The sequence below is a fragment of the Schistosoma haematobium genome, chromosome 1 (assembly GCF_000699445.3).
Source record: "Schistosoma haematobium chromosome 1, whole genome shotgun sequence".
NCBI classification, from domain to species: Eukaryota; Metazoa; Platyhelminthes; class Trematoda; order Strigeidida; family Schistosomatidae; genus Schistosoma; species Schistosoma haematobium.
The window spans coordinates 89,133,487-89,146,414 of NC_067196.1; the positions used below are offsets into that span (position 1 = coordinate 89,133,487).

The 12,928-nt window shown below is 38.2% G+C and overlaps 1 protein-coding gene across 1 annotated transcript in view; it reads left to right on the top strand.

Annotated features, from left to right (window-relative positions):
* The window catches only part of DCAF8 (DDB1- and CUL4-associated factor 8), a 43,299-nt gene extending 31,451 nt beyond the window's left edge, over positions 1-11,848 (top strand). Inside the window, exons 12-13 of the mRNA XM_051218604.1 lie at positions 9,966-10,040; positions 10,791-11,848. Coding sequence (XP_051075465.1) covers positions 9,966-10,040; positions 10,791-11,267 — 552 coding nt within the window. The 3' untranslated portion in view covers positions 11,268-11,848. The remainder of the gene's footprint in view (positions 1-9,965; positions 10,041-10,790) is intronic.
* Positions 11,849-12,928: the final 1,080 nt, after the last annotated feature.

Here is a 12,928-nt window from a genome sequence, read left to right on the forward strand (position 1 = left end):
CATATGTTCTTTAATTGTAGGAATGCGACCCTTGATTAATCTTAACACATCTCCTATAATGAAAATAATCATATACTCACTAATGACTAGTTTCGATGGGTGATTAATTTTTATGAGTTCTAGTGAAAAAAAATGAGCAAAAACCAAAAAAAAATTTTTTAACAGAATAACATGAATTCATTTGATTTTATAAGATTCTCATCAGCTGCTTACAATGCATAACATTAAAAAATTTATTTATTTATTTGAACACATAAATATTGGTACAAGAGGGCAACAAATATATATGCGCCACACAAAACAATGAACTCCGCCTGTAGCTCTTATAGGGTTGCCGCCGGTCCCAAGCCCGGGTAAAGGAGGAGGGTTGGGCATGGGGTTAGCGTCCCCATCCCGTAGAAAACTAACTCGCTAAAAAAACGCTTACCAGAAAAAATTATTCAAACCATTTTAACTCTGCCCTGGGAGTTAGAAGGCCTTCATTTAGAAGAATTATGACGCTTCATGGTGAAAGCCGAGTTCCTTCGGAAGCCACGAGGCCGATGCCCCTTCTAACAACCACAACAAAAAATTTTTATAGGTACATGGAACGTTCGAACAATGTGGGAAACCGGGAAGACCAATCAAATATCAATGGAAATGAGGAGATACAACTTAGCAGTACTGGGAATCAGCGAAACCCACTGGACCCAAGCTGGACAGAAAAGGCTAGCTACGGGAGAGATGCTGCTATACTCCGGTCACGAAGAGGACAATGCTCCATACACTCAGGGAGTCGCTCTTATGCTGTCCAAAGTAGCACGAAATGCACTTGTAGGATGGGAATCTCACGGATCCAGAATCATCAAAGCATCATTCAAAACAAAGAAGGAGGGGATCTTAATGAATATTATCCAATGTTATGCACCCACCAATGATAGCAACGACGATATTAAAGATCAATTCTACGAGCGGCTGCAGTCAATCATAGAGAAATGCCCAAGAAAGGACCTAACTATTCTGATAGGAGATCTAAATGCCAAAGTCGGAATAGACAACACTGGATATGAAGATATTATGGGACGACATGGACTGGGAGAAAGAAACGAAAATGAGGAAAGATTTGCAAATTTGTGTGCATTCAACAAATTGGTCATATGGGGCACAATATTTCCACACAGGCGTATACACAAAGCTACCTGGATCTCACCGGACCACACTACAGATTACCAGATAGATCATATTTGCATCAACAAAACATTCCGAAGGACAATGGAAGATGTGAGAACCAGGAGAGGTGCTGACATAGCTTTAGATCACCACCTGGTTGTAGCCAATTTGAACCTGAAGCTAAAAAAGAACTGGACAGGTGGACAAACAGCAATACAAAGGTTCAATACAGCCTTCCTTCGAGATACTGTCAAACTCAATGAATTCAAGATAGCTCTCAACAACAGGTTCCAAGCCCTACAAGATCTACTGAAAGAAGAAGAAACTACTATGGAGGACAACTGGAAAGGTATCAAAGAAGCATTGACTTCAACGTGTCAAGAGGTTCTCGGTCTAAAGAAATACCATCATAAGGAATGGATCTCTACAGAAACAGTGGACAAGATCAAAGAAAGGAAGAACAAGAAGGCAGCAATAAACAACAGCCGAACACGAGCAGAGAAAGTCCAAGCACAAGCTGAATACATAGAAGCAGACAAACAAGTGAAGAGGAGCATCAGAGCCGACAAGAAGAAATATGTGGAAGAACTAGCAACGACGGCAGAAAAAGCTGCTAGAGAAGGAAATATGAAACAGCTTTACGATACAACGAAAAAACTATCAGGGAAATACAGTAAACCAGAGAGGCCGGTCAAAGACAAAGAAGGCAAGCCAATCCCTGAAATTCAACAACAGTGGAACAGATGGGTAGAATACTTCGAGGAACTCCTGAATAGACCGGCTCCAATGAATCCACCGGACATCGAAGCAGGACACATAGATCTTCCTATAGATGTCAACCCACCAACTACGGAAGAAATTAGAATGGCCGTCAGACAAACCAAGAACTGGAAAGCAGCGGGACCCGACAACATACCAGCTGAAGCACTGAAATCAGACATTGAAGCAACCACAAGCATGCTTTATCTTCTACTCAAAAAGATTTGGGAGGAGGAACAAGTGCTAATGGACTGGAAAGAAGGACACCTCGTCAAGATTCCAAAGAAAGGAGATCTGAGCAAATGTGAAAACTACAGAGGCATTACACTACTGTCAATACCAGGGAAAGTCTTCAACAGATTGTTGCTGAACCGGATGAAGGATGCAGTAGACGCTCAACTTCGAGATCAACAAGCTGGATTCCGTAAGGATCGGTCGTGCACAGACCAAATTGCGACACTACGGATCATCGGCGAACAATCAGTTGAGTGGAACTCATCACTATACATCAACTTCATTGATTATGAAAAGGCATTCGACAGTGTAGATAGCAGGACATTATGGAAACTTCTTCGACACTACGGAGTTCCTGAGAAGATTGTCAATATTATCCGGAACTCATACGACGGACTACAGTGCAAGGTCGTGCATGGAGGACAGCTGACAGATGCATTCCAAGTAAGGACCGGAGTCAGACAAGGCTGTTTACTCTCTCCCTTCCTCTTTCTTCTGGTGGTCGACTGGATTATGAAGACCTCAACATTTGAAGGAAAACACGGAATACGATGGACAGCTCAGAATCAATTAGACGATTTGGACCTCGCAGATGACCTAGCTCTCCTATCACGTACACACGAACAGATGCAGATGAAGACAGCCAATGTGGCAGCAGTCTCTGCATCAGTAGGCCTCAGCATACACAAAGGGAAACCTAAGGTCCTCAAATTCAAAGCGGAGAACAGCGATCCAATCACACTTGATGGCGAAACTCTGGAAGATGTAGAGTCCTTCACATACCTGGGAAGCATCATCGATGAACAAGGAGGCTCAGATGCAGACGTAAAGGCGAGGATCGGCAAAGCAATGGTCGCATTCCTACAATTGAAGAACATATGGGACTCAAAACAACTTTCAACCAATATCAAAGTGAGAATCTTCAATACGAACGTCAAGACAGTTCTACTGTATGGAGCTGAAACTTGGAGAACTACAACAACCACAATCAAGAAAGTAAAAGTATTTATAAATAGCTGTCTACGCAAGATACTCAACATCCATTGGCCGGATACCATCAGCAATAGCCTTCTGTGGGAGAGAACAAACCAACTTCCAGCTGAAGAAGAAATTAGGAAAAGACGATGGAAATGGATAGGACATACATTACGCAAATCGTCAAACTGCATCACGAGGCAAGCCCTAACTTGGAATCCTGAAGGGAAGCGAAAAAGAGGAAGGTCAAAGAACACATTGCGTCGGATAATAGAAGCAGATATGAAAGCGATGAATTACAACTGGACGGAGCTAGAAAGGATTTCCCAGGATAGGGTTGGATGGAGAATGCTGGTGAGCGGCCTATGCTCCTTCACGAGGAGTAACAGGCGTAAGTAAGTAAGTAAGTAAGTAAGTAAGTACACAAAACAATGAGAATTCGAAGAGAAAAATAAGAACAGTAACGAACAGATTAGTGTAAGGTAGTGTAATAATAATAGTAATAATGGGGGAGATGTATTGCATGGCTTGGACATTATCGCACAGTAAGACAATATCATCCGCATACTCAAGGTCAAGAAGTCTTTCGCCAGGCAACAGATCCACAGCGTCATTACTTACATCCATCAGAGCACTGAGCATTCAAGTCACCGACTGGTACTACAATATCTGTTGAACGCACTTTCTGGAGAACAGTTAACTGGTGGTAGAATTCATCATTGAGTGCATCCGGGCTGCAGTCTGTCAGGGCGTAGGCGGAGATCACGAAAAGATATCGTTTCTCACACCGATTTCTTGTCACTTTGATGAAACTTTCTAATCTATCAGCACATAACCGACTGTTAATGGGGATCCAATTGATTAGTGCTGCCTCAGCTCTAGCACTTAGTGTGACACCAACGCTAGCAGACCAGACGAAGATGCCACAGGGTCCCTGGATAAGCGCACATAAAACAAGCTTTTTGAAGCGACAGACGGAGAGCGAATTTGTACTACTTCACCAGTACTTCACCATCAAAAAGGTACAAGTATTTGTAAATAACTGTCTACGCAAGATACTCAACATCCATTGGCCGGATACCATCAGCAACAGCCTTTTGTAGCAGAGAACAAAGCAGCTTCCAGCTGAAGAAGAAATTAGGAAAAGACGATGGAAATGGATAGGACATACATTAAGCGAATCGTCAAACTGCATCACGAGGCAAGCTCTAACTTGGAATCCTGAAGGAAAGAGGAAAAGAGGAAGGCTAGTGAACATATTACGTCGGGAAATAGAAGCAGATATGAAAAGGATGAATAAGAACTGAAATGAGCTGGAAAGGATTGGTTGGGACAGGGTTGGATGGCGAATGCTGGTGAGCGGCCTATGCTCCTTCACGAGGAGTAACAGGCGTAAGTAAGTAAGTCATCAGGTCTCGGATTGACAACAAATGTCGATATTAGGACTTTCCAAAGACAAAGGCAGCCCTATCTGTTGTCCGACCTGCATAAGTGTGCGAGCGTTGAAGGCAGGCAGTTTGAATGGTGCATGTGGTTTCAGAAAAACTGTTTCAGTATTCGTATTTGGTGGTTGCATACAATTTTCAACCAGTCAGTGACTCGAGAACGTTTAGATAGAACCGAGTTTCCACTATAGGCGAGCTGCTGTATAAGTGGAAAAATAAGGATAGACAGAGTGGGAATAAAAGAGAGTGAATGAATGATGTAGTAAATTATAATAATAATAATAATAATAATAATAATAATAATAATAATAATAATAAAAATTAATAATGTGAATCGTTTGATTGTTGATCGACGCAAGATAAGTATTTCCCATAAATATCGACATTTCATCATACTTGTGTGTGGGTTGGGATACTGCTCGGGTGCCCAGACCGAAGCAGGTGGTTTTGTTGGTGGGCCACACCCTGAACCTTCGACCTAAAGGTCTAACCCACAAGGTAGTGGAGCATCGTGAGGAGATGCAGTCCGATGGTAGCCGGTGACCAAGATTGGTTCATACGCCATTTGTTCATTCAGGATATTGGAGCCTATGTGCACCATTGGTTTGGGATCCGGTTAAAGCACCGGACATTCGCTTTTCGTCCTCTCAATTTCTTGAACAATAGTAGTGCCACGAGAAGACAGTGAGTAGGACTTCCTTGACAGAAGCTTCGTACGCGTGGCTGTGTGAGAGCATTTGGAGAGGGAGGGTGGGCCCACCTCACTCTCTGAGCCTCATACCAGGGCATTCAGGGGCCGCCCGGAGTGGCTGAGCGGTCTAAAACGTCAGTATCAAGAGTGTTCTTAAAGAATTTAAAATTATCATGAAGGTTTACATACTTATAACAGTGAAAATGAATATGTATTATCATGGAGAGGCAATAAAATTAAAGACATATAAAAAGTGTTATAAATGAATGTAACATGTTAGAAATTCTGGATCATCGGACATGGTAACAAATGCCCTGGTACACCTGAGAGTGGGGAGAGTCAGCTCTCTCTCTCCAAGTGCTCTCACATGGCCGTGCATATACAGCCTCTGCTAGAGAAGTCCTACTCACTACCTTCTCGTGGCTAGGGTGTTGTTTACGAAATTGAGAGGATGAAAAGCGAATGTCAGGCGCTTTAACCGGGTTGGTGTACACAGAGAGTTCACCTAGTGGAGTTGGAAAAACTTGATTCCAAACCATTGGTGCACATGAGCCCCAGTATCCTGAATGAACAAATGGCTTATGAACTTATTGTTGGTCACCGGCTACCATGGGACTGCATCTCCTCACGATGCTCCACTGCCTTGTGGGTCAGATCTTTAGGTCGAAGGCTCATGGTGTGTGGCCCCCTAAGAAGATCACCTGTTTCGGTTTGGGCACCCGAGCAGTGTCACAGCCCTCACACAAATCAAATGAGATTTGTGTGACGAATATGTATCTGGTGCCCCCTTGTACCAATATCCATGTGTTTAAATAAATAATAATATAATAAACTAACTGAACTTAAATTAATATCAATTAAAAATAGCTTGAGATTAGTCAGTAAAAAAAGAAGGTTATGAATTTGGAAGAAGTGATGCAATTAAGATAAGAGTGAGTGAGAGAGAGAGAGAGAGAGGAAATTGTAGGAATAATGCAATAAACTGACCTCACCATGTTAAGAAAAGATTTACGACTGTTTCTTTCTGGATCCAGAATCTTTTACATATTGTATTTATTTATAACTCTCTTTATATGTCTTCAATATCATTAACCCTCCACGATGATACATTTTCATTTTTGCTTCTATAAGTATTTAAAGTTTCATAATAATTTTGATTTTTTTTAATGTCATGGGTTGTAGACAGCTGATGCGAACCTTACGAAATCGAATGAATTCCTTGTTCTGCTATCTTCAAGATAATAAAAGGAACTAAGCTCATGAAATTTACGGCAAGGAACAGTGACCGATGGAGTCCAGATATGTCGGGTGTGAGTCAGTTACTCACCAGTTTTACTGGAAAGTAGTTATGCGTTGCCGCTTATTGATTGAAGCTAGACATGTGAACCATCAGATGTTGGTTCAGTGGTGTAAAGGTTAAGCACTCGCCGTGAAGCTTGAGGGTCCTGCGTTCGATACGTGGTGACACTGTAGATACACATTGCTGATAAGTCACATATTTGGACAAAGTAGCTGTCCAACACTTTTTGATTTTCAATGGTTGTCTAACTAAGGTCGGTCCATGGTGTAAACTATGAAATTTACAACTTAATCATTATTAATTTTCCGATTCACCATTATATACGAATCAATTTTGGTTCAAATCTACGACAAACTGTGTTGAAGTTTCGTAAATAAAATCTTGGTATATAACGTAAACTACGGGAGATAAACCTTAATTTATCTGGAGGTTGTGTTAGAAACTGAGTTTCTGAACCAAAATGTAGGCAATCGTTTTATGGTCCTAATCAATAATGTAACAATTTCGGGGATTATAAATTAATAATGATTTAATGGTTGAGATCATTTGAAGCTAAACCACTATGGGAAACCTGGAGGCACTAGACGGCCGTTTCGCCCTCGTATGAGATTACTCGGCAGTGCACATCCACGATCCCACCTCGCGAGATTCGAACCCAGGATCTATCAGTTTCGCGCGCGAGCGCTTAACCACTAGACCACTGACCCACTGCTGAGGAGTCCCACGATAGGACGAAACGGCTGTCCAGTGCTTCCGGGTTTTCTATGGTGGTCTAGCTTCAATTGACCCATAAATTCAACCATTAAATTACTATAATATCCACAAAATCCCTCTATGATTAATAATGTTTGTTGACTATAGAAGGTTCATTTTTCATTTTCTGCACTCCGGTGACTTATATGAACCATGTTTTTGATTTTACAATGTTTAATTTAATCTAAATAGACTCTTCGTGTCCAAACATCCTTTTACAAACTCTGTCATCTGATTTTACCTTTTAGTGACTCTGTATATGAATTCAGGTCGATCGTATGTATGATTGTTATCAAAATAGGCATCGCCAATCCTCTTATATAATTATCGACTTAACTCGCGTTAGTGTATAACGGAATTAAATAAGTTATATGCGATAATGAATTTTGAATACGTGTATTTCATACGATCGTTGATCGGAAAGCGAAGCAAAACGAAATGACGCGCAATGAAGGAGGCGAGTGAGCCAAATCGATTTAACTAGGCGTCAATCGATATTTATAGTCAGATAAAAATAAGTTACAGACATGTGGTAAGATAGGTAATACACACATATACGCTCATATAAAAACAGTCAAGGTTGATAAGCGAATAATTGACAAGGTCAAAATGTGAATCAAGAAGAATGAATAAACTGGCTTGTTCGGAAGCTAGACTAAGCTATGTAGTCTTGACATAGCAACCGACACTACAACCCTTTCGTTAATGTATGGAACATTCATTATGTAAAGATGAAGATTACAGTTTCTTTAATTAAACAATACAACTGTCTTAGTACCATGGCAGCAAATAACCCTCAGATGTATTTATGGGAGATTATTCTTCTAGTACTCTCGTTTTATAGTTGTATTAAATTTTCCTACTCCAACCAGTTAAGAGCTAGATAGCTGAGAAACGCTTAGTGATATAATCATCAATTAAACGAATTGATGTAGTCATTATTTGTTCACCAGCTAGTAGTATAGTGTGAACGTCTTAGCTCATGTAAAATGTCGGATTTACAAATTCACCCTTTGTCATACAGAAGTAACATCTAAGGAAAGCTACTAGTGTCGTTCGTAGATAGCTTATTAATAGTTACTTTAAGCCTATATACGATGTCATCGGATGACTAATTCGTAATTCAATCTCAAATGCGATTGGCCACTTTGTGAGTAGCGTCGTATGGGTAATGATTTCGATTGGGACCCTGGATCGTTTTTTTATTTGCATGTCCGATGTCTCATATCCAAACTGTATGAAAATATAAATGTTTCTCCAAAAATTTCGAAATAGAAATGCTTCAAATGGTTGATAAATAAATCGAATCAATGTCTAGATTGCTATGTCAGGTTTTGTTTGCTACATTTCGCTAAATAAAAATAAATGGTATTAATTTAATCAATCAGTTGTCAGTCATACTCAACGTAGAACTTGATACATATGCCTCGCTTCAATTTGTCATACCGCATTAGCAAATCAAAAGAGAATTATTTCAAGATAAATCCAAAAGTAGTAGGTGTAGTAACAGTGTCAGTTGTAATAGTAAAGATTACGTATAAAAAGAAAGTTACATGAAGATTTCGGGGCTCTGGTTTAAAAGGAAGACAAGGAGTGAATGAAACTGCTCCAGTGCGAACCATTCTGAGCCAATGTCACCCTTAGTTACGATAAGACAATAGGCCTATTCTTCTTAAATTAGTGAAGAATTGACCGATTATATAAGATAAACACTAGATAATAACAGAGTAACTGATAGAGATTTGTATCTCAGCTTGAAAATTTTCTGATCATCTTGTGTTCTTTGAGTTGAACACGTTATCAGGTATTGTTGTCCAGAACAACAATCAAATTTGCGCAATTATACCAAGTGGTTGTTTGTGATTATGAGTGCTAATGAATATCGTCTAGTTGATCAAACTGAAGTAGGTAGTTTGGGATTTAAACATGCGACCTGTTGGTGAAAAGCCATATGCTCGAACCAATATTCCGGAGATCTAATGATTAATAGATGTTTAAAAAGGTAAGTGCCTCTGCAGTTATATGCTAAACTTTGATTGATGTTACTTAAGATTTCTAACGATTAATTCCAGATAGTTAATTCACACTAACCAGGTTTTGTATACGGTTCATAAAAAACTATATTGACTTCATCAATCAGTTTGTATTAATCTACTGACTTTTAGATTGTTTCCCGAACTGCTCTTGTATACAAACAGCCAACACCTCAAATGGAGCAGATATCACTTTTGCCTGTGAAATAAGTTCCAATCACCTCGGTTGTTGTAGGGTAATAATTTTATCAACTGACTTGTTTTTTTAAAGAGAGCAAGAACAGAGATTGGTGCAGAAAAATATGGAACGCTTCACGATTTTGCGTATCACTAAAATAATAAAGGGAACTACGTGAATGACTTGTTTTTCTTTGCCTATAAACTTTTGCTCAACACTAGTGTTATTTTCGTTCTTCATAGTTGCATTAAATGTGACCAATTCTTTAAGAGAATTCAACCGAAAATTTCCTTATTTGGTAATTGAACCAAAGTTCTTATAAACTGTTCGATCACTTTATTTGATTAAATTTAACTACAGATATATTCGTGTGATAAAGTACTTTTTTCAGTTACACTTACCATGTACTAGTTTTCCGGTTATTTCTTGTTAATTGTTTCCCTCTTAGCGAGTTGCTCAAAATTGGGTGAATCGAGCTTGTGAAAGTAGCCAGATAGATGGTTTGGATGAAGCAAATTTTCGAGTAAGTAACTTTTTAAGCATAATTATCACTAAATATGTTAATCATCTAACCATAAACCTATATTCGTATAAAGTAATGTCTTGAGCGTGTATTGTCTTTAGGTAGCAGTTGTAGAAACTCGACAGAAATTATCTCGCTGGGGTGTATAGAATACTAAATCTCTATGATAAAATCTCACCAATGTCACTCAATTGTGTCGTGGAGATAGAGGATTCCTACCATTACATTAATGTAGCAACCGTGGTTAGGACTTACCTGTCACCTTAAGGTCAAAGAATGTGACAAGTTTAGGGTCGCGTCAAGTATGTTTATATTACTGTATGCTTTAGAGATAAAGATCCAGTCTCTATAGCTTTAGTTCATGATGAAATGTGTCGGGTTTCCTCACATTTCTCTCAGGGCATCGGTTGATTTTGTAAATTCTGCTTGTTGAACTGAATTTTATATTGTTGCTACGCAAGTTGTCTAGTTGGAATTTCCCCCGTTTTAACTAACACCATAGTTTAATCATCATTGGTAATTAATTTCGAATTAATGCATCTCTTTTGTATTTTCCTTTACATCTAATACAGTTGCATTAAGAGTCTAAAGTTCAATGTTATTTCTTTCATCTCACTGTTATGATGATGATGATGTACCAGGAAATTAAAGAGAATATATGAGAGTTCATTTAAACTTTCATCAAGTATTCTATTTGCTAACGATATACGTATTCATAAATGATTTTTTTATGTCGTAAATACATTATAGATTCTATCTGCTATCGAATCTGTCACTCAAATACGTACTCGTAGAAGACGTGGATCCAACAGTAATAGTAATGATGATGACGATGATCATGATGACATAGTTGATGATAATGACGATTTGGAATCAAATAGCAGTAGTAGTAGTAGTAGTTCCAGTCAGTCAAATCATTCACGTGGTGGTATTGATATTGTTCGATCTGTTCTTGCGCTTGGACGATGTGGAAGTGGTAGTGGTGCTAAACGAAGTGAAGAGACTTTAGCCTCAAGAGATCGTGAAGAAGGTTCAAATGAACATAGTTCGGATGAATGTGGTATTTCATCAAGAATATCTAGTTTTTTAGCAAAAGAACTCCGTTATCCTCATGATACCTCTTCAGACTCAGAAACTACTTCTTGCTCTTCTTCTTCATCATCGTCATCCCCGTCTTCCTCAGATTCTTCGTCATCACCTTCGTCGTCGTCATCCACTTCATCATAAAAGCATCGAGTGCCTTCATATCCGTATCTTCCCATTCTACTATTCCTTCAGTGCAAAATTCTCTTGTTATGTAAATTATGATTTATAGTAATAATTATTATTACGGTACCATTTTTATTGTAAAGCATTTCATGTGTTTATTTCGCCTCTGTACCCCGCCTTTCAGAACTAGCTCACCCTCTCATAATGATTAATCACCTAAATAAACACATATACACACACACTCTCATTACAACATTAGCAGATGTTATCGTCGGCATCAACATTACCATTGGAAGCAGCGAACAAAATACATAAGAAATCTAACCAGAAAAAGTAAAAAATAAACTAAAGTAAACTCTCTTTCTGTGTGTGTATGTGTGCCATCTTGTAAATTATGATTTATTATGGATTAAAAACAGAACTATACAACAATAATAATTGATTCAATTATGTGAGTTTTCTTGTTTCGTCTACAATGTGTTTGATTGGTTAATTCAGTGTACATTTCGTTGGTGACAGTATCTTTCTTTGTTTTGAATACACATATACCCATGTAGGTATAACATCTATTAATTTCAATAATAATTCTGTGATTAATACACCGTTGGTTTCTTAATATATGCACAATTATTGGGATAATTCTATTGTAATATCCCAAAATTGTCATTGTTTTAATAGGATATTTTGTGTTTTAAATATCATTTAATTTTCGCCTCTTTTATGATAATAAAGTAACGACAGTAGTATTTGTTTGTGTGTGTGGTTGTATCATTTATAAAAGTTGTGTAATTTAGGCGTAGTTCTTTTTATATTTGAGTAGGAGTCTCCGATAAAAATCTATGCAATTGTGTCAATTTTATCTTTACTATGTCGATGTGAAAATTACTATCGTTTACTATCGCTACTGTCTACTTGGATACATGATGTTGATTGGGATAGCAGTAGGTTCAATGAAAGTGAAAGATAACCAAAATCAAAACGTAAAATCAGTCCATACATTCACTCACTGTTAGTCAAAGCCATTTTGTTAGATACAGACTACTTGATTGGGTTTTGCCCATTACACCTTGAAGACAAGTTAGAAAGTAAATGGAATAACTCCTTATAGTGAAATGCTACTTTTCATTGAAGTACATGCTGACGATGTTGACTAGAAAGATAATGAAAGCTTCACAACTAAACCATACAACTCAGAGAACACAATGCCTTCAATATAAGCGTCCTAAATTGCAGATATTCTCCATCATATCCAAGTGTTAATCTGATGTAACATTTGAAAAAATTAAATATTTGTGTACAATAGATTTTATATTACTCTTCTGTTACCTTTCATGATGCTTAGGACGCCGACTAGAATCCTCTTATTCCGCTTACAGCTCTCCTAGAGTTACTGCTAGTCTGAAGTTTGGATAAAGGGGAAGGGTTGGTTATGGGGTTAGCAATCCCTTCCTATAGAAAAGAACCTTGCTAAAGAGAGGCTAACCAGAAAACATTTTATGTTAATGATTACTTATGATAATTTTAAAAAGATAAATTAATTTGTTTTCCTTTAGTTGCTGGTGATCGATAATTATGGATGTATGTGTGATTTTACAAGTTTACATTCTTCAGTAAACGTTGATGAATGATAAAGTGAAAATCATTCAGATTAGTATGGTAAATTAGTTATTTCAAAAACC